We start from the raw sequence: 22,780 nt of genomic DNA on the forward strand, positions 1-22,780 counted from the left end.
GGATTCCACCCGTACAAATGCTACATGGACGAGGAGGAGCCGAAGAAGATAGAGTAGGGACCTAGGTTTCTCCAGTCATCGCCTGTGGAATAAGATGGACCATCGCAGCTTCTTTTCCACTATGTCATCTACTCCTTTTGGTGTTTGGTATGGTAATCAACCATGTTTGGTCTTTTTTATTTGAGTTCTACTCGGGCAACTCTAGTATTATTAATGTATAGTGAGACCTTTATAACGATGTCAGTTAAACATGATATGTAATTTTCCATGTGTGTGCAATCTACTGATTTATAAAATAGTATTATAAATACATGAGGTCTCCGATGTACAAAACCTAGGGCCCACGTTACGTTCCTATTTCTGGCATCTAATTGCATCACCGTGATTCCCTACTAGTTAAACAATATCAGATCGATTAACAACACGGTGCAATTGGCAAAGCGGCACATGTCTGGAGCTGTACTTAACTACTTAATCGCGTGAACCCAAATTTTTTACTACTGACGAAGAACTAACTTGATGGGGTTGATCCGTGAGATGCAACCATGTACAGTCACATGAACAGGGCACATGGGTGATTCATCAATATTCTGAACTTTTTTGCTGTTTCTTTGACTTCTTGTTGAAAGTGGATGTGAAGCTCGTCATATTGTTTGTTGCTTAGGAAGCTCCTCCCGTATATAGCTCTCAATCAGGCGCAGCCTTGACATTGTATGACGGTTCTTTGTTTCTGCACTATACTAATTCGAGCATCATATAGCTAGGCTAGGCTCCTTACATGCTTTTTCCATTCATGTTGCTAATTAACAGTGTCACACGCAGACATCTCTCAATTTCGTACTAGTGCAGTTCTGTTGCAGGATCTCCTGAAGATTGATCGCAACAATGGCACGAGGGCCGATGGATTTGTGGAACCAGTGGGCGACCCAGATCCTGGTGCTCTTGAGCCTCACGTTGCAGGTTGTCCTCCACATCTTCGCCGGGGTACGCCGGCGCGAAGCTACGCCGGTGGAGAGGTTCATCCTCTGGCTGGCGTACCAGCTGGCCGACTCGACCGCAATATACGCCGTCGGTAATCTTTCCCTGAGCAGCACCGCACGAGAGCACAACCTGGTTGCGTTCTGGGCACCATTCCTCCTGCTGCACCTTGGCGGCCCAGACAACATCACCGCCTACTCCCTCGAGGACAACAAGCTCTGGAAGCGTCACCTCGTGACTCTTGTCGTACAGGTCCTCGGAGTAGGGTATGTCCTCTACAAGAACATCGCCGGCAACGGGATGATGATCGTGGTGGCTGCCATCCTGATGTCCGTGGTAGGCACCGCCAAGTACGGGGAGAGGACGTACGCGCTCTGGTGGTCCAACTTCAGCACCATCGGGAACTACCTCAAGCTTGTACAGCGTGACAAGCACCAGCATTTCTATATCAAGTATGAGCATCCTCGCCACCTTGGTGACAATCATGGTTCCAATGATGAGTTGCTTCTGCATCGAGCTCACTCCTTGTTCCACGTATGCGAGCGTGGGATAGTTGATTCTGTGATCATCAATGATGATGATGATTCAGATAATCCTGACAGTAAAGTAATTGGGGACCTTCTTATGCAAGATAAAGATCACAAGAGCATGTGGACAGTGATGGAGATGGAGCTCTCCCTCATGTATGACATCTTGTACACCAAGGCATATGTGATTCACACTAGCTTAGGATACATCATCCGCATCATGGCGCCGATCACCATCATTGCCTCACTCTTACTGTTTCATTTCAGTGGCAAAGGTGGCCACAACCGAATCGATGTCATGATCACATATGTCTTGTTGGGCGGCGCTCTCGTCCTAGAGACGAGGTCGCTGTTGAGATCACTTTGGTCTACTTGGGGGCTAGTGTTCCTCTGTGACACACGCTGGAGCTGGCTTCGACATGTAGCTCTCTGCAGCGGAAGATGGCATCGGCTTCGGTACACAGTTCTCTCTTTCCGCAGAGCAATCAAGATTGTTTTTTCAAGAAATTCAAGGAGGTGGTCGGGAAGGATGGGGCAGTACAACATGCTGCACTCATGCTATCATAAGATCACCAAAGCGACAACAAGTCACCATTGGTTCAAGACGCTCAACGATTTGTCCACTCTGGTGGGCTTCGCTGACTGGTTGGATATGCAGCATTGCTCGTCAAATCTCGAAATTCCAGACAAGGTCAAGACAACTTTGCAAGATATGCATGAGAGATTTGCACCAAATGATTTGAACACTATGGGCTTACTGAGGCATAACTGGGGGATGCTGGCAATGGGTGAGGACATGGGCAGCGGGACTCGCCCTGAGCAGTTCAAGAACCTGAAGAGGTTTCATGGTGTTGACTTCCATGAGAGCATCCTTATTTGGCACATCGCCACAGACTTATTCCTCGCTAAAATAGGGAAGGAAGGGCCAACTGTAGAGGCAATCAGGGCGATGTCCAACTATATGATGTTCCTCTTTGTGGATCGCCCAGAAATGCTACCGGGACTCCCACATAAATGGCTGTACGAGATGACAAAAAAAAACATAATCGAATCATGCAGAGCATCTAATGGTTTCACTAATGAAGTGAAGCATGGTGGGCAAAGATCCCTTAGGCTCAAACAGACAGAGCAGGTAGCTGGCAAACTACTCAATATTGACAAAAGGGAAGTACAACCTGGCCCTAAAGTTCCTCGTCTCAGGTATGCAAGAATTGTTGCTGACACACTGTACAAATGGAAGGATGAAGATCCAATTGATGTGTTGTTTGACCTGTGGATAGATTTTCTGATGTATGCAGCCAACCGCTGCAATAGGGAATCACATGCCAAGAAGCTCAACGCTGGCGGTGAGTTTTTGACCATCGTCTGGCTAATGATTGAGCACTTTCAACAATTAGCAAAAGCAAAAAAGGAGCACGGCAATGAATAATGCAGGTTAATGTCTATATTGGCATATGACTATGAGTAATATTTTACTTTTTGAGATTTTCTAAGGTCTTAGAAAAGGTACGGGGACTTATCATATTGTTAGAGTTTAATCATACTTTATTACTTTGTATCTTAGCCTAAACATGATCATCTCTGTTTAATGCGAAAATTAATCTAACTGACCTTGTTTGTAAAGCCATTGAAGCCAATTTGCTGAATTCATTTGCTTGCCGTTCTTGCTTTCCTTTTCTTTCTTCTTCTGCTTTTCTTCTGTTCTTCCTCTTTTTGCTCTACTTTGCCCTGAGCTTCCTGCTGATGCAAAAAAAAAAAAAAAAGAAAATTGTAGAGATACCTCATGAACCCTTTACAACGTCGAATCGATAGAGCGACTTAGGTTTAGGGTTTTAGAGTGAAGAGAGAGAGAGAGAGAGAGCGGGTAACCCCTCTGCCTCTCCTCCACTTTTAATGGTTTTAATAAATATATTATTAGAAACAATCTGAGGTCAAACATGTGTTTGGAGATGTTGTCTGACCATGCAAGAGGTAAAGTAAAGCACGATTATATTTTTCCAAAGACAAATATACCTATCATACTTGTATGAAGGAAGTCAACGCAACTCAGTCGGTTTCGTTACTACATAGTCCCTCCATTTTTTATTAGATAACGTTGTTGACTTTTAAACACATGTTTAATTATTCGTCTTATTCAAAAATTTTATGCAAATGCATAAGATATAAATTGCGAATTGCGCTTAAAATACTTGAAGTAATAAAACAACTCACAATAAAATAAATGATAATTTCATAATTATTTTGATGAGATCACGGTCAAACGTGTACTATATGATAAACGACATTATCTATTAAAAAACAGTAATTAATTAAGTTACATCGTTTTTCAAGACATCAAATTAGTACTCCCTCCGTTTTATATTATAAATCATTTGACTTTTTTTAGTCAAATTTATTTAAGTTTGACCAAGTTTATAGCAAAATATACTAACATTTTCAATAAAAAACATATTATCTAAATATATTCAATGTTAAATTTAATAAAACTAATTTGATGTTATAAAATGTTGCTAATTTTTCCTATAAACTTGATCAAACTAAAAAAATAACTAAAAAAAAGTAAAGCAACTTATAATATGAAACGGAGGAAGTACATTGCAATACGTCGTCTCATAGTCATACACGGTGTCTACAAAGCCCAACATCATACCATGTCTCATATAACAGATTTAGCAACCATTTTCAGAGATGGACGTGACTTGGCCCAGGGATAATCCTTACATTATTATTATAAGATACTTTTTCCATTGTATATTATAAGTCGTTTAGTTTTCTTGACTAAGTTTATAAAAGAAATTAGTAATAACACCAAATAGTTTTATTAAATTTAAAATTAAATATATTTTGATAATATGTTTATTTAATCAAACTTAAAAAAATTTTTAAAAAAATTAAACTACTTATAATATGATATGAGTAGAAATTGGAGCCGTTTGTTCAACCCATCTGGTCTGCTTAATTGAAGAACTAGAGCCGTTGACGAGCTTTAGTCCACGCAAGTTCTCTGCTCACCAAACCTCCTTCCATTTGATATTTTTCCAAAGAAGACCGCCATCCACTTGACTCCCTATAGTCTCCGTCATACCCTGCCATAACACTATTCCTTTAATTAATATTTAATATCTTCCCCTCCTCTTAATATTATAAATGGTTTAAATCTTTATCAAACTTATTTATGTTTGATCAATTTTACAGAAAAATATAGCTAGCAAAATTTTTAATACAAAACAAATATACTATCAAAATATATTTAATAAAAACTAATTTCAGGTCATAGTTGTTGCTATATTTTTCGTAAGTTAGTTGAACTTAAAGAAAACTAGATTTAGAAAAAAGAAAAACGCAACATTAGTTAATAGATTTATATTTGGAGATACTTTGATGTCATAATATTTTAATGGTTTTAATAAATATATCATTAGAAACAAAACTAAGGTCAGACACATGTGCTTTGGATATGTTGCTTGTCTGCCCACGAAAGATGTTAAGTAAAACATGAATATATTTTCCAAAGGCAAATATAGCTTCATACGTACTTTTCTGGTGGAACTTAACGGAACCCGGCCGGTTGGCCTCTGGCCAACAACGACACGAAAGACAACGACGCACACATGATAGAAACTGAATTCATTAACTAATCCCCCCTTCTCCAATTTATTCATTGACAATAGTTATAAACTTAGGATGATGATCACATGGTCACTTGCTGCTGATCACGTGAAGCAGTGAGAAATGGTAGTAATAAAATCTGCAAATGACAAATGAAAGATTATTATTCTGTTTTTAATTTATACATGTCGAATTTGAACTTGGTTATGGAGAGTTATATTGTCAAAACTTAAAACTTGGATATGGAGTATTTAAGAAGACATACAACAATATAGGGATATTTTCTTAATTAAGGGAGAAAAACATGTTTACACGAAAGTAGGAAGATAACTACTCCTAGTTGATACATGGAGTTGACCGAATATTTTCACGTCTTCGTTTACCATGTCTATGAAGTATTGAAGTGTACTGCTCTTGTCCTTTCTGTCCGATATTCTAAAATCCGTAGTCGACACTTCTTTGTTCATTCAACGTACACTTCAACCATCTATATTTCTTTTAAAAATTTAAACCACTATTTGTGTTGCTATAAATATTACATCTCAGATAAATTAAGTAATACTCCATCTACTTCTAAATATAAAAACACTTATTAGACATATGTTTGACAATTCATACTATTGAAAAAAGTTAAGTATTATTTATTTTTTTGTGGTATATTTTATTATTTAAGATATTTTTAGCATGATTATATTTTTTTTGTATTTACACAGATTTTTATCAATAAGTTGAATAGTGGAACATACGTCGAAACATCATATATTTATATAAAAAATGAAATAATGGTCAAAGCTATATCTCCACTATCAAAAAAAGAAGGGAAAAAACAAGAATAGAGATGGAGCAGTACTTCACGTCAGAATAATGTGTGACTATGATGTGTGGGCCTATAAGAATGGACTTCATCTGATTAGGTACTCACGTAGCTGCTTCCATAAAGTACCAACCACATCGGATGTGGATTAATATATTCCTCGAGGGGACATCACTTGTTGTTTATATGTTATATAAAATAGTTATTAAAACAATAAAAAAAATTAACAACATAGATGAATATGAAATATATCACTCCGCAAACATGCATAACCAAATTCAACTTGTACAAGTTGCAACAAAAAGAACAAGTTTATCGCACGTTCACAACTATATTTATTATTTTTGTTACAACTTGTATAAGTTAAATTTAAACTTGCATATTTGTGGAGTGATATATTTCATATTAATATATGTTGCTAATTTTTTTCTAATTTTTTAATACCTATTTAGTGGCATGAATGAAACGAGAGGATATCTCATCTAGAGATGAAATCACTTTCTCAACCACGGCACCCTCAACCACATCAACTTGATACAGTCCTTTTTCTTACTGCTGTACATGTATGAAACTTGCAAGTTTTTTGGGATTACACGATGGACACTTGTGAGCAACTTGGTTGTTAACCATGTCCATGTAGACATTGAATTGAAGCTGGCGCAGCCAGCAACAATGGCGGGAGGAGGGGTGATGCACCTCCTGAACGAATGGGCGATCGAGATCCTGCTGCTGGTCAGCTTCTCCCTCCAGCTCGCCCTCCTCTTATTCGCCGGGTTCCGCCGCGTGGGCGCCTCCGCCGGGCTCGGGAGCTGGTGGAACAGGCACGTCAACGCCGGCAGCATCGTCATCTCCGACGAGGTCAAGGAGCACGTGTTCGGATACATCCAGAACATGTTGAGGGGCGTGGACTCCATGTCGACCACCGAGCTCGACGCCATCAGGACGACGAGAGGCCAGCGCGCGCTCCGGCGCCACGGACTCCACGGCGACCTCGCCGCCAGCCTCGGCGAGGAGTTCCACCAAGGCATCCTCACCTGGCACGTCGCCACGGACATCTACCTCGCCGTCAGCGGCGGCGGTGACCGATCTTCTGCAGCCATAGCCAACGCCGGAGACAGGGCGGCGGCGGCGCGGCGGCTCGCGGAGGCCGTCCGCGCGCTGTCCAACTACATGATGTTCCTCGTCGCCATCCGCCCCGACATGCTCCCGGGCCTCGTGCTCCGGAGGCTGTACCAGGTGACATGCGAAGACATGGCCAGAATATGGCGGGAACGCAAGGACACCCACGAATCATCGTCTTCTTCCTCCAGCGGCCGCTTCATCGACGTCCTAAGCATGGTCACCAAGCTGTTCCAGCTGCACGTCGACGACCCGACCTCCGCCTCCAGGACGCCGGAGAGGAAGAAGCTGGCGGCGATGCTACGTGACAACGCCTACAATGGCGATCAGAATGTGAGGAGCCATGGCGTCTTCGCCGGCGCTCTGCTCGCCGACGAGCTGCTGCTGAAGGAGAAGGAGCGGCGGATGTCGTCGGACGGCGGCGGCGGCGGGTTGTTGTTGCCGGTGATCTTCGAGGTGTGGGTGGAGATGCTGCTGTACGCCGGCAACCGGTGCAGCAGGGAGTCGCATGCGAAGCAGCTCAACAGTGGTGGTGAGCTCATCACGCTGGTGTGGCTGTTGGCTGAACACGCTGGGCTGTATCGTATAAACAAAACTAAGCAGCATTTTAAGTGTGCTGAATATGCTACTGTTATGGTATAGTTTACTGAGGTAGACTCTGTCTCATTTTTGTTTTTTTGGGCCTACAAGTCTGCAACACCGGAACATCCCAATGGATGGATGATTTGGCAGGTATATATGGAAAAGTGATTTCATCTCTTGAGAGCATATCCTCTAAAAAAATTAAAAAAAAATACAAGATAGCTTAATATGAAATTAATATATCACTCCACAAAAATGCAAAGGCAAATTCAACTTCTAGAAGTTATAACAAAAATAACAAATATAACTGCAAACGTATGATAACTATCAGTTTAATTTGTTCTTTTTGTTGTAACTAGTAGAAATCGAATTTGGTCTTGCATGTTTTTCTTAATTTTTTTATAATTATTTAGATGATATGCAATCAACGAGGGGACATACTCCGGTATATATACATGGGTTAAACTGGGAGTCAAATCAACTCCGTTGATTTTTTTTCCGTATATTTATCCTCATTTTTGCATGTCAATTAGATAGGTATCAAAAATTTCAAAAAAAATATTGATACGATATATCAATATAAAATATATATTATCAAATATGAAAAATTCAAATTCAAAAAATAACAAATATGCATATAAACAGTACGTACTATTTACAGTAAAATTTGTTATTTTTGTTTCTACTTATATACGTAGAATTTGAATTTACATGTTTATGAAATGATATATTTCATATCGATCTATCACGTCAATCTTTTTTAGGCAACATGCACAAAAGGAGGGGTGTGTTGGCAACTTTTTTGACAAGTCGACAAGCACGATCGCAACACCTAAACGCTTTGCGGTGCTATGGAGTCGCCAACCACCTCGATCTTGCCAATCGGTCAAATCAAGATGGGTTTTTTTAGAAAAACAGCTAAACCGGCTAGCGGAGCCGATTTAGATATCAAAATCAGCCTCTAGACCAATTTAGATCAATATGAGGATAACTATCCGTCTCATGGGCAAAACGGAAGGTTTCCAGGACAAACCTACAGAGAGGTGTCGCACTCTCGCAGCGGCGGCAGATGATTTACAGTGCAAATCGACAAAGATGGACTAAAACTAGGGTAAAATAGAAAACATGGTAAAAGAACGATTTAAGTAGATTGTATTCGGGGGATTACAATTGAACCGGCCTTTTCTCTTAAATAGGGGTTGGTCTTGCCCTTTACAGGCCCTCCTCCATGTCTAACTCGGGATAGAAACCAAAGGAAACCCGAAACATGCCTTCCCAAGCAAGGAAACTCGAGACCCGATGAAAACAGACTTGGGCTGGGACCCTGACGGTCTGACCGGCCATATATCTGCGGCCAGACCGGCCATATACCTGCGGTCAGACCGGCCCTACTATCTGGTCAGACCACTCACATACCTGCGGTCTAACCGACCCTGTGAAGGAAACCCGGCATTTTCCAAACTTTTGCAATTTTCCCCTATTTCGTCCATAGGTGCTAAATTTGGGTCTAAACACATGCCCCCCTTTTTTATGAACATCGTGAATCTAAAAGCATAGAGCATATTGTCTTAGGGACGATCTTTTTGCTGAACTGAGCCGCCAAGGTCGCTAGTTCCGGTTTTTTCCAGTTCAACCGTTGGCCCGGTCTGATTTTTTCGTACTATGGCGTATATAAGGCTCAGAGATTTTTCTGGTATGGGTACTCCTCTGTATCTATTACCAGTTGGATGGCCATGGCAGATTATCGTAAAGAACTTGGCAATAAGTGATGGTTTCTCGATATACTAGGAGGGCATAGTTATGGGCTATTGGCTGCATAATTATACAATAGCAAGTGTAGACTAAAATGACTATATATTATATATTATAAGTACATAAATGATTCTTTTCTTATTCTTTCTCCACTTAGCTTAGATTATTATTTTAGTGAGAATATTTTTGTTTAGTTCCTTGTGTGTCAATCTATCTTTATCCCTAAAATGATTAATCCCTACATTAGACTTTATCTATACAAGAGATATATATTATTAGTATAGTACTCTCTTACCATATCTTCCCATGGCATTAAATAAATATGTTACCTTGGAATACTTTCAGGTAAAATGCTACAGCGGTATATCCGAGCGCTTGCGGATTATATCTGTAACCGTAAAGAATACCGAGTAATATTTCGAGCATCATTGCTGGAAATTATATTTCTATTAACGTTGTTAAGAAATATCAACAACCATCTCATAGTGACTTCGCTTCACCAGTACTCCATTCCTTCCCTCTGCTTCTTTTCTCTTCCTCACCGACACTCCATCCTCTTCTTCACAGGCACTCAACGCATTCCACCCGTCAATCTTATGCCTCTTCCCTCAATATATACCCAAGGCAGCTTCATTCCATTGACACGGGAAGGCGTCTTTGACCTCCAACAAGTCCTTGACAACAGCAGCTGCAATTTGTCATCAACTTCTCTCCTCCAAATGTCTACAACATTTCATGGAACATGTATTCGAGTGGACATCATTTTTATTTTTTCAAATCGATCCAATTCCCATGCACATACGTAGCATGGTCGTCCCATCTCTCTTCTCTAATACCCTCTCAAACATTCGCTGCAGGGTCTGGTGGTGGCACTACCACAGGGTGCTGGAGTTGGAGAGACAAAAAAGCCAGTTGGAGAACCAAAACTGGCAGTTGGAGCAACAAAACTCTAGACTGTCCAGTGAGAAGCGTGACCTGGAGAGCAGGGTGAGGAGGTTGGGTTATGAAAACACCAATCTATTAGATGAGAAGATGAGGGTGGCTCATGAGTCCTCAAGAAAGGTCTCCGCACTGGAGTACCGGGTGCGGGAGTTAGAGCACCAAAACACCAAACTGTCCAGTGAGCTAGTGAAGCAACGGGAGAACACGAGGAAGGCGGGCCAGCTGTTCATGAATGCTGCCGATACGTACCAACAAGTAGCAGAGAAGCAAATTAGAACAAAGAAAGAGGAATTGGCAAACACGAGAAAGGCAGGCCTCCTGTTAATAAACGCTGCTGATACGTACCAAGAAGTAGCAAGGAAGCAAATTAAAACAATGGTGGAGGACCTGGAGGATGCGAGGATGGCGGTTTTGGTGGTCATGAATGCTGCCGATACATACCAACTAGAAGCGGAGAAGAAAATTAAGGATAAGATGGAGGAATTGAGGGTCCTTGGGGTCCAGAAGGCAGAAATGGATGCGAGGGCCGCATCTTTGGAATCTGGGCTTAAGACAGCTCTAGCAAAGATTCAGGAATTGGAGGCTGACTGTGATAAGGTGATGATTGAAAATAATAAGCTTTGGTTGGAGGTTGAGAGGCTCATGATGGAACTGAGGGTAATGGCACACAAGAAAGAGGTAGCTGCAAATGCATTTGGTGCTGAAAAGGCAGAAACTATGAAGGAATTGGAAAACCATTTGATGAATGTGGAGGAAATTCCGACTAGCATGGATTTGATGAAGGATGAAAATGATAAGATTCAGTTGGAGATCTTGACAGCAGGCAGAAACATTGCTTGCTTGAATTAGATGTGTTAGTAGAGGAGAATAAAGCATGCTAAATCAAGAAGGAATCCGGGGACATGAAGGGGGAATTGATGGAAATCAAGGGTGCAGATTTCATGAAGGCTGAAAATGAAAGCTTTGGTTAGAGGTTTTCACTGCAGAACAAAAACATAGTCTGCCAGGAGCAGAAGTTGAGAGGCTCAAGGAGAATATTTGGATGATATACTTTCTTGAAACATTTATATCTCTATGGATCGTCCAGAAGCTAGGGTGGCCCTTTTGGTGCGACCTGTTTCTATCCACTTGAAAACAATAAAATAAATTGGTCCTTTGGAATGGGTTTACAATTTTTAGAAATAAACTGTAAATGTGAGATTCCTTATCGTAATACATGGAGCAAATTTATCTTTTCAATTATATATGCATGGCTCTCTCACTTGGGTAGTATAAATACATGCATATTATACCTGGTGAGGATTGGTGTCCTGGTCTATTGATAGAAGGTCATGATCAGCAAAAGCATGGACATCAAACAAAACAGTACACGAGGATTTTATACACGTTTGGGCTCTCAACATCCTGTTGGTTACTATATACTTCTTCCATCTCATAATAAGTTCATTTTTAATTTCTTTCATTTGTCCCAAAATAAAAGTTCATTTTTAGAGTAATCGTAGCATCGGAGTTTGTGAAAGTATATTGGAGTTTGTGAAAGTAGAGAATAATTGTATTGTGAATAGATAAAGTGAGAAATAGTTGTATTGGAATTTGATAAAGTAAGGATATTCTAGTCTTTTTGTTTTGTATTGGTATGTTAAGATAGTTGTATTGTATTGTGTGGGACGCACTATGAATACCCTTATGTTCACCGCTCACGACCCCGTCGTCATTAGACCTGCACGTACACCACATGGTTCCTGTCACGCCCGGAAATTCACTAGTAATTTCCGAACTTATTTGTGCATAAGATCCTCGTCCAGGAATCAACCGAGGTACACAAACTGACAATTTAATATACAGATTCATCAAATTAACTAAAACGATAAATACTTACTTATAAGGCACTTAGTCCTCATCTTGAAGAAAACTGCAGCGGAAAATAAAATCTAGCGAAGCTCCGGCTCCACTCCCACAGGCAGCTCAACTGGGGTTTAAGCCAAACGTCTTCTCCTTCTGGATCCTTTTTCTTCAACTGAGGTTGATTGATTATTGCAAGGTGAGCATATGACATACTCAGCAAGCCACACAGCAAATATGCAAGTGCACAAGGATACCAAAGGATGGCATAATATAGGCTCATTTGCAAAAGCAGCATTTAGCAAAACATTTAAGAGAAGTAAAACAGTGGAGTAATTAATTAGAAATTTTAATCAACACTGAACAACACACCCGTGCTGCACAGGCCCAACCATCCTGAACAACCATACCCGGCTGTACAGATCTAACTCCAAACCAGGAGCTAAGCAAATTATTACCAGGTATAACATCTATAATTATTGTGAGAGGTGTGAGACTAATCACGAAAAACATTGCTCAACTCGCCCATAACCGCGGGCACGGCTATTCGAATAGTTTTACTCTGGCCAGAGGTGTACCACTGTACCCACAAGACACAGCCTCAACATCATGTCTACCATGCGTCGCGATACTGGAAAGTACCCGAATAGAGGCTGTGACAATACCCTCTGCATAACACAACTCACCATAGTGCACCATTCCTGGATCATAATCACCCCCTCAAAAACCAGAGGCATGGACTCCCCAGCGACCCCCGTGGGCTTATCTCCGCCACTTCTCAGTCTGGTGCTCCGCAATGAATCATGCTATACAAAAGGTAAAGCCGTTGCCCACGCTGGCTTGTGGTTGGCACGGTTAATGTTTCACAATAGTAGCTCGCGAACCGGTCCTTAATTGTCATGAGCACGACTCTCAAAACCATGTGCTCACAACCCACCATTATCAAGTTTTAGTTGGCAAGTAATTAATTAACCAATCACGATTGACCATCGTGAACTATCATTAAGCCATCATTAAACAACAGTGAGTCATGAGTTATCCCAATAGTGTGCTAATGTTTCTAAGCATGGCTAAGCAATTATATCTAATATCTAGTTGAACCAATATATATAAAGCTCAATTAGTCAAATTATAATAACCCAAGGTATCAAGGATTAAAGTAATCAATGCAAACAGGCCATAACAAAGGAATAGATTCACACCACCCAGTGACATTCGAAAATAAATGCACAGTTGAAATAAATAGAGAATTTAAATATATGATCAACATGTTTAAAGGATTGTGTTTAGGATCTGTGTGACTTGCCTTGCAATAATCGGTCTTCAATTAATCTTCTTGAATACTTCCGGCGCACTCGCGAACCTTCGCAACGATGGAAACGACAAGCTAACACGCAAAACGAAGAAAAAGACTAATAAAAACCAAATAAACAATACATAAAAAGTAAACAAACATGTAGATCATAATTTTAGATGAATTATGAGACTTGAACGGCCTCATTCTGACTTCAAAAGAATTTATTATGAATTTTACAAGATTAAATCTAATTAAAGCCCATTTAAAAAGAATTAAATAAATTTAATTCAATTTATGGACAATTTTAATATGTAGATCTTTATTTTATACAACTTTTGCAACGTGAACCATATTAAACTGAGTTAAGATGAATTAGTTATGAATTTTTAAAGATTAAATCGGATTAAAACACTTATATGGATTTTAATTGAATTATGACGCAATAATGAATTATTTTTGAAAAGGAAAAGGGAATTATTGCGTCAGCGGCTAGGGTTTGCGGTGGACCGGGTGCACGGCAACGGTTCATGGGAACGAACGGCCGAGATCAACCCTATCCAAAACGGACGGCCGAGATCGATCGGTCCACGACCGGCTCACGGCGGACGGTCCCGATGACGTCAGCGACAACGTCAGCGATGACGTCAGCACCGGCGGCGACTCGGGTGGCTCGGGCGCGCATGCTCGCCGGCGAACGACGGCTCGACGACGCGAACGGAGGGCACCAACGGGTAGAGGGCGACGAGGCGAACTCACCGGTGACCAAAGCGGCGGCGGAAGAGCAACGGACGGCGCCGGCGACGAGGAAAAAACGGCGGCGAAGATCGGGTCGACGGCGGCGACGGTGCTCCGGCGGTCTTCGGCGGCGGTGAAGCGACAGACGAGGACGGCGACGACTTGGCGATCCCGACGGTGGCCTTCCCGAGTGACGACGACGACCGAAGCGACGGCGGCGCACGGCTGGACGAACGGCGGCGATGGCGGCGCAAAAGCTCACGGGGCTAGGGCGCTACACATGGCGAGAGACGAAGGCGAGGGAGGCGGCGGGTAGAGGAGACACCGGGGGTCCTTTTAAAGGGGCTAAGAGGCGGCGGCGAAGGCCCATGGCGGCCGGCGGCGAGAAGGAAACTTCGGGTTCGGGAGAGAGAGAGGAATCCGATTCGATCTCGAATCCATCGACTTCCATATCGAATTAGGCGACGATTCCAAAAGAGAAAAGGAAGAGGAGATCGAGGAGATTATTTCCCATCTATCGATTCGGCCGGAGAAGGAAAGACGCGGCCGAATTTGGAAGGAGACGGCGGCGCTTGCGCTAGGGTTTCGGGCGGCGGCGGCGGCGCGAGGAGGAAGACAGGCCTGACAGACGGGCCCCACCTGTCAGCGGCTGAGAGAGAGAGGAGAGCGGCGGCTCGGCGGATTGGGCCGGACTGGGCCGAGGGAAAGAGAGAGAGAGAGGGTTTTGGGCCGGCTTTCGGCCCAAAGCCAAAAGAAGACTTTTAAAAACTTTTTTCAATTTAAATTATTCATGAAATGCAATTCCATTTATTAAAAATACTTCCTTAGCTCAAATAAATCCCAGAAAAATCTAGGAATTATAGAATTAAGCAAAGTATTTAACAAAATTTTATCTAGCCCAATTTTATGTTGAGATTTAACAAATTAAAATTAGATCTTCTCTTTTAGGCTTTTAAAATCATTTCTAATAATTCCTTTTAAACAACAATTTATAATTTAAGGATTTTAAACAAGAAAAGCACTTAACAATTATAATTAGATCATTATTGATCAAATAATTACTGAACTGTTCTTTGTATCATTTAGGAATTGAGCTCTGAAAAATCCGAGAAAATCTCAGAGAGTTGACTTAAACATGGAGAATTTAATAAAAATTAAATCCATCCATGCTTTATATTTAGGAAATTTTATTTCCCACATTTAACTTCACTTGTAAATTAAAGATCATTTAATATGAATTCTAATAATAATTTATTAAATAATTTATAAATCCTGAAACGAAAATCAGGATGTGACAGTTCCACACTCGTTGGTTGTGCCCTGCCGCTGCAGCCTCCCTGTCACCACAGATCCGCGATCACCGCGTACGCTAAGCGTGCCATCCATGGATCTATCACTCGATCTCTCTAGTCGTTTTCGGCCACGCTCGGTCTCGTCTTTCGGCCACGTTCCATCATAGCAGGTCTAATCATCAGTGAGGTCATCGCCTCTACAACTTCCTTGTTGTCGCCATCAATCTCATTGCCATGACTGATGATTTTCTGTCAATGCACGACCGCACTTCATGTTTCTTCCTTCGCATGTCTTCTTGATCTGATGAAACCTTCGGCTCTATTACTACTTGTTATAAAAGTTAGTTGATATAGCGGAACGACGACTAACCTTCTCAATAGCTTCGTCTATTCATCACCCAAGACATGCCAGATGACGATATAGGAACACAAGATATTTGTTAACGAGGTTAGCCGAAACCTAATCCCAGGGGCTCTGATTATGGGCGTTCCTCCCCAATAAATATAGCACCTTAGCTGCCACGAGTACATGGCCTCGTCATCATCATCTCCCTGCATGTTTATCCTACGTTGTAGTCTACATGGTTATATTGTGGTGCCCCCCTCTCTATTTAAGAAAGATTTTTGGGTTACAGAGTGTGACTCTAACTATACCCCTACCACCTATTACAACTATAAATCCATTTGTAACCAAATAGAACTAGTATATTCGATACTTATTCTAACAATACGAACTAATGATCATAACATAATTGGGTGGTATAGTCTTTTTAGTCTTCTTTTTTGAAATAGACCGTTAACATGTCATATGGGTAACGCTAGTCCAAAATTGGTGACCAATCGACTTATGGATTGAATAGAGATAATTGAATTGAGGGAATAAAAGCAAGTGTTACACTGAAACAATCTGAACCGACCAAGTTAAATCGAATGGGCAGTGGCCAATAACAAAGGTACTTTGGAGCGCTAAATTTTGATCTAATAGATAAAATTTATTGACTTGATGTTGTGCAATTAAAAGAAAGGAAAATAGCTTTAATTGCATCCAATGGAGATGAACTTTATACATATACATATAGGATATGCAAAAAGAATGATAGATGCAAGAATTTCCATTTTGCCTTTCTTTAAAAGAAAGGGAGGTACTAGCTAGTACAATACCTTGGGTGGAATATAATCATTATGGCTTTGATTTCTTGCAATCGAAGCAATAAGAATAATGAGATCGAGCTATGTCGCGGAACGGAAAGAAAATAAAAGAAAACAAAAAAATATGCCAGCATCAAAATAGCAAAACATTTGATGCCATGCGATTGCAGTCATTGATGAACGATCGATATATCTCTGCTGATTTAATTTCCAATGAGAATTCATTTGTTTCTTTCTTCCTTCTGCATATATTGTTTTTTTTTCTGGTGATTTTTCTCCTTTGTTGAATTACTAGCACTCCTCTGTCCTTGTTTAATTTTCTTTGTACAAAACAAAACGTATATTCACTCATCACTCTTCCCCATCGACACTCCATACCTTTGCTGAACCCACACTTCTTCTCTTCTCTCCCTTGATTCTTCCCTCTTCTTCAAGGGAGTCATAGATACTTCATCCTCTAGTTCTCCTTCTCTTGTATAAATTTTCACGATGCAACTTCGGCAGAGGCAGGAAAACATTCATCATCCTTCAGCGGGTGCACAGCAAGACAGCGAGGCATCTTCCACCTGCACCTTTGTGACAACAACGACCGACAATGTCGTCGTCGAGCGCATCATGGTTTGCGGGTGGGCAAAGACAACATCTTTTTTTTCCTTCTGCGTTGTGTGGTGGTCATATCTCTCTTCTCTCCTCGAATTACTTTTACGGTGATCTCAAAAGGTTGCCAACAAATACGTTGCACGGGCTTTTTAGTACTATTATACAAACCGTATGATTTTAATTATGTGTCGGGTGTATTGGTTAAAAATTTTATTTTCTGTGGAAAGATTAATAAATTTTATTAGTCATTTAACATAAATAAAACTTGGTGATAAAAAATTATATAGAACATGTTGCAATATTCCATCTGTTGCTATCTGTTTTCTTAATTTAATTGTTTAAATTTTTTGAATGAGTAAGTACTGATTTTTATTCATATGGTACTCTCAGTATAGTTTTTGTCTTGACTTCATTCAGTAATTTAAAACTAATAATTAAGTACTGAGTATTGTTTGGCGCCTTGTTTATAGCTTTTGAATCATTTAATAATTTTGAATTCTGTATGTAACATATATGGAGTTGTATTTGGCTTGGAATCTCAAGTATAGTTCTTCCATGATGTCATAATTCTGTGACTGGTATTAATAAGTACTTGTACCCTGTCAAAAAAAAAGTACTGAGTTGTACTCCGTTTGGAGTTTCAATTATGCTTTTTCTTATGATTTAATAATACAGAAATTTATAATTAGTCATTGCCTATTTGTTATTGTATTGAAGTCGTTGACATTATTCCGAAATTAGGAAATTAATTATTACAAAATTAATAATAAGGAATTTTAGAATTAACAAGTATCAAGCTATACTAAGTATATCCTTGATTTAATGATCCTTAAATTCAAATTGACAGGTACGGAGTAGTATTTGTGGTATTATATTTTGAATCTTGTATTTCTTCAAAATTGACTAACATGTATTTTTGTTTTATTTTAATCTGATTTAGCTGATATTTGCGTGTTTATTTTCTTCGGAATTTCAGTTACATGTATTATATTTTACTATATCATTCTAATTCTACCTCACAGCCAGTGGAAGGCCATATTATTTTTCCTTTGTCCTAACTAATGTTAGAATTTGTCCTAATTAATGTTAGAATTTCTTATAGGCCTAACTTTTTTAAAGATAATATACTTCCTCTGTCCTAGAATATTTCATTTCTACCATTAAGTTTTATCAAAAAAAATATTATATTTCTAATGAGGTGGGACCCAATAAATTAATTGGATGAAGATTGCATTGCCTCAACCTTCACTTTAATCAAGTCCTCTAATAAGATTATTGTGGTCATTTGTGTATGCTGCTAATCTGAGATTCAATTATTCTCTAACTCCATACTTTTTAGCAAATGATACTAGGAAAAACAACTCCGCCAAAATGTGCTCGAGTAATTAACTAATAACCTACTCTGTCCTGTTCCATAATTCTTGACATTTTGAATAATAACACGGTCTCCAAAATATATATTTTACTATGTTTTTCTATTATAATATATACAATAAATTAGGCAAAATTTGCCCTGGGACACCTAGAAATTGTGTAATTGGCTGGGGGACACCCGAAAGGCGTGAATTTGCCTGAGGACACTCTAAAAGTGTGGTAATTTGCCACAGGACACTGGGCACATTAAAATATAATATCCACTGAATTGATGAGAGAGAAACCGCGTAAAATGACAGTTTTGCCCCTTCTCTTCTTCCCCTTCCGCTCGGCGCTTCCATCGACGGCACGCCCGCCGCCGCCACCAGTGCAAGCACCAACACCACCCACGGCTCCATCCTGTGTTGCATGTGATCTGAAATCGTTCTCCGTGCGCATAAATAAAGCTAGCCAAAACACTGTCTGATGATCTCCAAATCTCCACCATGTAGCTGGTTACAGGAACAGCAAGCACACTGCCAACAGCTTAGCTCCGTGGCATACCAGTGCTCCGCCCGTGCTGTGCCTGCGCCTCGCCGCCGCGCGTGTGCCACACCGCCATGCCTGCACTGCACCCTCGTGCGAGCACCACGCCACCGCGCTGCACAGCGCCTGCGCTGCCCTTCACCACGCCGACTGCGCAGCTAGGGTTGGGATGGGAAATTTTTCACGAGAGAGAGAGATGGGGAGGAAGGGAAGGGGCTCCTCCACAATCTCCGGTCAAGCAGAGCACAAGCGTGCTAGCTCTCCCGGTGGCTTGCCTCGCCGGCGGCGGAGACGGCGACGGTGCGGCGCAGGATGGAGCCGCGGGTGGTGTTGGTGCTTGCGCTGGTGGCGGTGGCGGCGGCGGGCGTGCCGTCAATGGAAGCGCCAAGCGGAAGGGGAAGAAGAGAAGGGGCAAAACTGTCATTTTACGCGGTTTCTCTCTCATCAATTCAGTGGATATTATATTTTAATGTGCCCAGTGTCCTGTGGCAAATTACCACACTTTTAGAGTGTCCTCAGGCAAATTCACGTTTTTCGGGTGTCCCCCAGCTAATTACATAACTTTTGAGTGTCCTGTAGCAAATTTTGCCAATAAATTAATAAAGTTAGTTTATTTTTATTGTAGTACATTGTAAGACAAATTTATATATGTTGTTTTAATACCTTTAAACTAAATAGCTTTAAAGTTACTGATAGTCAAAGTTATAAAAGTTTGATTTTAACCTTGTTCTAAACGTCAAGAAATATGGAACCGGAGGGAATACCATTTTCGCATGTGCCCGCTCTCGACTAATCTCGGTATATTACGTACTCGTACAGTGATATTAGTATATTAAAAGAAACTCCTTGCTCTTTGTCTTACATTGCAACTAATTATGCTACTAAATTTTTCAAGTAAAAACGTAGTGCAAGATAATGTGATGAATAACCAACAATCTTGTATTCAATCAAGCTGTATAAAAGGGAAATTTGTAAATGGAGATGTTTACCTGAGAAAAACATAATTGCTGCTTCGTCCATCATGGGTGAACGTCTGAGATTATATGCAAATGCGAACATGACACCACGGCATGGCTGCTTAGTTGCTTTCAATAGCAATTCCGAATATTCATATGGGTACAGCCGTACATGAGCGTTCAATCCAAATATTACGTATGGTTATATACCTTTGAATTCTGTTCCACGCATGCTAATTTAATTTCTGTGGAAAAGATTCTTACAATATCTATAGACACCGGTATGATTAGACTTACCATCATGATGATACGATCCACATAACCAATAACTAGATGTTTCTGATTAATATATATGGAGCTCGTAGAAAGTGTCAAATTAGTATAGGTATAGTTATACTGATAGATTCTACTAGCAGTATTAGCCAGTACAAATGGCCTCAATGGTTGATTTATTAGTTTTATTACCAGTAGTTATTTATGATGATAGTATAAATACATATGATCTATTCGCGATTCTAATGCCCCTCTAAAACATATGCGCAGAGATCTTCACAGATGACAGGGTGAGGACCCTATCACACCAAGTCTCCACACTTGGGGACAGGGTGTGGGAGTTGGAGCACAAAAACACCAGGCTGCTTGGCGAGAAGGGTAAACTGGAGAAGCAATTGGAGGAGACGAAGGCGGCGGTTCAGGCCATCTCAAGCGAGAAGGAAGAGGTGGAGAGGAGCTTGAAGGGTGAAAATGATAAGCTTCGGTTGGAGGTTTTGACCGCGGAGGAAAAATATAGCCAGTCTGCAGCAGAGGTTGAGAAGCTTCAGAAGGAATTAGTTGCATTGGCAGAGGTGAAAGAGGTAGCTGCAAAGGCATTTGATGATGAGAAAGCAAAAATGATGATGGAATCTGTGGATCTTAAGAGTAGGCTAGAGGAAATCCAGGGTAACATGGATATGATTAAGAGTGAAAATGATAAGCTTCGGTCAGAAGCTTTGGTTGCAGAGCAGAAACTAAACATATGTGAAGCAGAGATTGAGAGGCTTAAGATGGAATTGGGTGCATTGACAGAAGCGAACGAAGCAGCTGCGAAAGCATTTGACACTCAAAATGAAGAAATCACGAAGGAGCTAGAGGATCTTAAGACAAAGTTGGAGGAAATCAAAACAAATAAGGATCTAGCGGAAAGTGAAAATGGTAAGCTTCGGTCGGAGCTTTTGTCAGCAGAGGAGAAATACAGCCAGTCTGAAGCAGAGGTTAAGTATCTTAAGCAGGTAATGGGAGCAGTGGTGGAGGCGAAGGAGGCAGCTGCAAAGGCATTTGCTGCCGAGAAGGAAGACATTATGAAAGAATCAGACAATCTTAAGAGGAAAGTTAAGGAAATTCAGGATAGCAAGCTTTTGGTGGAGAGTGAAAATGATGAGCTTCGGTCAGAGATTTTAAGTATGAAGCAGAAACATGGTCAATTTGAAGTAGAGGTTACTAGCCTCAAGAAGGAGCTGGGAGCACTAGAGGAGGCAAAGGAGATCACCACAAAGGCATTTGAGGTTGAGAAGACAGAAATCCTAAAGGAATTGGAGGATCTTAAGAGGAAGGTGGTGGAAATCCAAACCAACAAGGATTTAGTGGAGGTAGGGAATGATAAACTTCGGTTGGATGTTTTATCTGCACAACAGAAACAAAGCATATTAGAAGTAGAGGCTAACAATCTCAAGATGGAATTGGGTGCATTGGTGGAGGCAAAGGAGGTGGCTACGAAGGCATTCGACGCTGAGAAAGCAAAAATAACGAAGGAATTGGAGGATGTTAAGAGGAAGATGGAGGAAATCCAGGTCAAGAAGGATTTGGTGGAGGGTGAAAAGGATAAGCTTCGGTTGGAGATATTAATAGCGGAGCAGAAACATAGCATGTCTGAATTGGAGGTTAAAAGGCTCAAGATGGAACTTGGTGCATTGGCAGAGGCAAATGAGACAGCTGTGAAGTCATTTGATGCTGAGAAGGAAAAATTCATCAGGGAAATGGGGGACCTCAAGAGGAAGATAGAGGAAATCCAGGTCAGCAAGGAAGCTGCTGAGGAAGTAGGGCGCAACAAGAATGCAGAGGCTGATAGGCTGAGGGCTGAGTTGGTGAAGATCCAAGTTTCTTTATCGCAACTACAAGCATCCTATAATGAACTTGATGCTAAGCATTCTCTCCTAAATGATGAGAAGAATTCAGCCCAGAAAGCATTAGATGTTGAGAAGGTTGAAGCATATAAGCTGAAGTCAAAATTTGAGGAACTTGAAAATTATAAGGCTGAAAAGGATGAAGAGGCTGGGAAACTGAAGGCGGCATTGGAGGAAAAGAAAAGTGAGATTGATGTCCTCATCAAGGACAATGAGTTGCTGCGTCTCGCAATTGCTGAGGCACAGGAAAAGAATAAGGGAAGCATTTTATCATGCTTATCACCATGCGGCTCCAAATAATTAGGTCGGGAATGTGTTGCATTAATAATGTAATGGTGATCAATTAATACTATGCAATGAAATAAAACTTTCACTTCCTTTGTTATATGTGATATGCAAGAATGCTAATGTTCTTGATTAGTCAGGTACATTTTGTGATGTCTCTAAACTGAGTATTTTGGTAAACCTGTCACCTTAACTATTACTCCCTTTGTCCCAATTTAGAGGGCATGTAAATTTTTTGACGGT

The 22,780-nt window shown here is 40.8% G+C and overlaps 3 protein-coding genes across 3 annotated transcripts; all 3 read left to right on the plus strand.

Moving 5' to 3' along the window:
* The first annotated feature begins 885 nt into the window (after positions 1-885).
* Positions 886-7,689, plus strand: LOC136356061 (uncharacterized). The gene is made up of 2 exons (XM_066309481.1): positions 886-2,851; positions 6,569-7,689. Exons 1-2 carry the CDS (start codon positions 886-888, stop codon positions 7,687-7,689), a joined length of 3,087 nt encoding a protein of 1,028 aa, XP_066165578.1.
* A 2,353-nt stretch (positions 7,690-10,042) lies between these two features.
* Positions 10,043-11,544, plus strand: LOC107278012 (uncharacterized). Its single transcript, XM_026025213.2, has one exon. It carries the CDS (start codon positions 10,117-10,119, stop codon positions 11,170-11,172), a length of 1,056 nt encoding a protein of 351 aa, XP_025880998.1. The 5' UTR covers positions 10,043-10,116; the 3' UTR covers positions 11,173-11,544.
* A 5,595-nt stretch (positions 11,545-17,139) lies between these two features.
* Positions 17,140-22,637, plus strand: LOC9272504 (uncharacterized). Its single transcript, XM_015779097.3, has 2 exons — positions 17,140-17,264; positions 20,637-22,637. The coding sequence occupies exons 1-2, from the start codon at positions 17,234-17,236 to the stop codon at positions 22,550-22,552; spliced, it is 1,947 nt and encodes a 648-aa protein (XP_015634583.1). The 5' UTR covers positions 17,140-17,233; the 3' UTR covers positions 22,553-22,637.
* The last annotated feature ends 143 nt before the right edge of the window (positions 22,638-22,780 follow it).

The sequence above is a fragment of the Oryza sativa genome, chromosome 4 (assembly GCF_034140825.1).
Source record: "Oryza sativa Japonica Group chromosome 4, ASM3414082v1".
NCBI classification, from domain to species: Eukaryota; Viridiplantae; Streptophyta; class Magnoliopsida; order Poales; family Poaceae; genus Oryza; species Oryza sativa.

Coding starts and splice junctions, on each gene's coding strand:
- LOC107278012 (XM_026025213.2), top strand. CDS start 10,117: ATGGAACATGTATTCGAGTGGACATCATTTTTATTTTTTCAAATCGAT.
- LOC136356061 (XM_066309481.1), top strand. CDS start 886: ATGGCACGAGGGCCGATGGATTTGTGGAACCAGTGGGCGACCCAGATC. Junction 2,852..6,568: donor CAAGAAGCTCAACGCTGGCG/GTGAGTTTTTGA, acceptor ATGTCCATGTAG/ACATTGAATTGAAGCTGGCG.
- LOC9272504 (XM_015779097.3), top strand. CDS start 17,234: ATGTCGTCGTCGAGCGCATCATGGTTTGCGG. Junction 17,265..20,636: donor GAGCGCATCATGGTTTGCGG/GTGGGCAAAGAC, acceptor ACATATGCGCAG/AGATCTTCACAGATGACAGG.